This window comes from Lepidothrix coronata, unplaced genomic scaffold (genome assembly GCF_001604755.1).
Source record: "Lepidothrix coronata isolate B3197 unplaced genomic scaffold, Lepidothrix_coronata-1.0 Scaffold178, whole genome shotgun sequence".
NCBI classification, from domain to species: Eukaryota; Metazoa; Chordata; class Aves; order Passeriformes; family Pipridae; genus Lepidothrix; species Lepidothrix coronata.
This window is the reverse complement of record NW_016690358.1, coordinates 1,933,575-1,935,094: the sequence shown is the minus strand read 5'-3', so window position 1 is coordinate 1,935,094 and position 1,520 is coordinate 1,933,575. Positions and strand designations below refer to the sequence as shown.

At 63.6% G+C, this 1,520-nt stretch overlaps 1 protein-coding gene across 1 annotated transcript in view; it reads left to right on the top strand.

The window, feature by feature from the left end:
• LOC108504878 (protocadherin-16-like) overlaps positions 1–1,520 on the top strand; it is a 78,077-nt gene that overhangs the window by 45,696 nt on the left and 30,861 nt on the right. The window contains exon 8 of the mRNA XM_017830383.1: positions 610–1,517. Within this exon, the coding sequence (XP_017685872.1) occupies positions 610–1,517 (908 nt within the window). The remainder of the gene's footprint in view (positions 1–609; positions 1,518–1,520) is intronic.

The following is a 1,520-nucleotide window of genomic DNA, read 5'->3' as shown; positions in this document are numbered from 1 at the left end:
CTACTCGGTGCCCGAGGAGATGCCCAAGGGCTCGTTCGTGGGCGACGTGGCCAAGGACCTGGGGCTGCAGATGCCGTCGCTCAGCGGTCGCGGTGTCCGAGTTGTCACGGAAGGTAGGAGGCAGTATTTTGCTCTGCACGGGAAGACGGGACATTTAGTGACGGCCGAGAGGATCGACAGAGAGCAGCTGTGCCGGCTGGTGGAGCAATGCGTGCTGCGCTGTGAGCTGATAGTGGAGGGGGAAATGAAGTTTTATGAAATCGAAGTAGAAGTCACGGACATTAACGACAACGCGCCCACCTTCAAGGACATTGAAGTGGAAGAGAAAATAAGCGAGATGACAGCCCCGGGGTCGAGATTTACACTTCCCAGGGCTCACGACCCCGACTCTGGACGGAATTCTCTGCAGAGCTACGAGCTGAGCGGCGACGAGCACTTCTCGCTGGCCGTGCAGACGGGCCCCGGCGGGGATCAGCGTCCCGAGCTGGTGCTGGCGAAGGCGCTGGACCGGGAGGAGGCGGCGTTCCACGAGCTGGTGCTGAGGGCGAGCGACGGCGGCGACCCGTCCCGGACGGGCACGGCGCGGATCCGCGTGACGGTGCTGGACGCGAACGACAACGCGCCCGTGTTCAGCCAGGCGGAGTACACGGTGCGTGTGCCGGAGGACGTGCCCGTGGGCTCCGTCCTAGTCAAAGTCACGGCCACCGACGCCGACGAGGGTCTCAACGGGCACGTGAAATATTCGATGAAGAAACCGATGGACATGGCATCGGATTTTTTCCACGTGGACTACGAGTCTGGAGCGATCACGCTATTGCGAAGCCTGGACTTCGAGGAAGGCGACTTCTACGAACTGGAGGTACAGGCACGTGATGACGGCGATCATTTTGACACGGCGAAAGTCGCTATCACTGTCGCAGATATAAATGATAATGTGCCAGAAATTTCGCTGCGGTCGGCTCTGAGTGAGATTTCTGAGGACGCCCCATCAGGGACAGTGGTGGCCCTGCTACAAGTGCAAGACCAGGACTCGGGGGCCAACGGCGAGGTACGCTGCTCGCTCGACAAGGGAGTCCCGTTCCGATTGGAGAGCTCGCAGGGCAGCTACTACCGCGTGGTGACAGCGAGAGAGCTGGACCGGGAGCAGGAGTCGGAGTACAACGTGACGGTGCGGGCGGCCGACGGCGGTCGTCCGTCGCTGCAGAGCAGCAGGGTGCTGTGGCTGCGGGTGCTGGACGTGAACGACAACGCGCCGGTGTTCTTGCAGGAGCGCTACAGCGCTCGGCTGTCGGAGAACAACGTGGCGGGCGCGCTGGTGCTGCGGGTGCGGGCGACGGACTCGGACTGGGGGGAGAACGCGCGCGTGCGGTACCGGCTGGGGGAGGGTGGTGTGCGGGGCTCGGCGCTGTCGTCGTACGTGTCGGTGCAGGCGGAGACGGGCGCGCTGTACGCGCTGCGCTCGTTCGATTACGAGGAGGTGCGCGAGGTGGGGCTGTGGGTGTGGGCGGAGGACGGCGGCT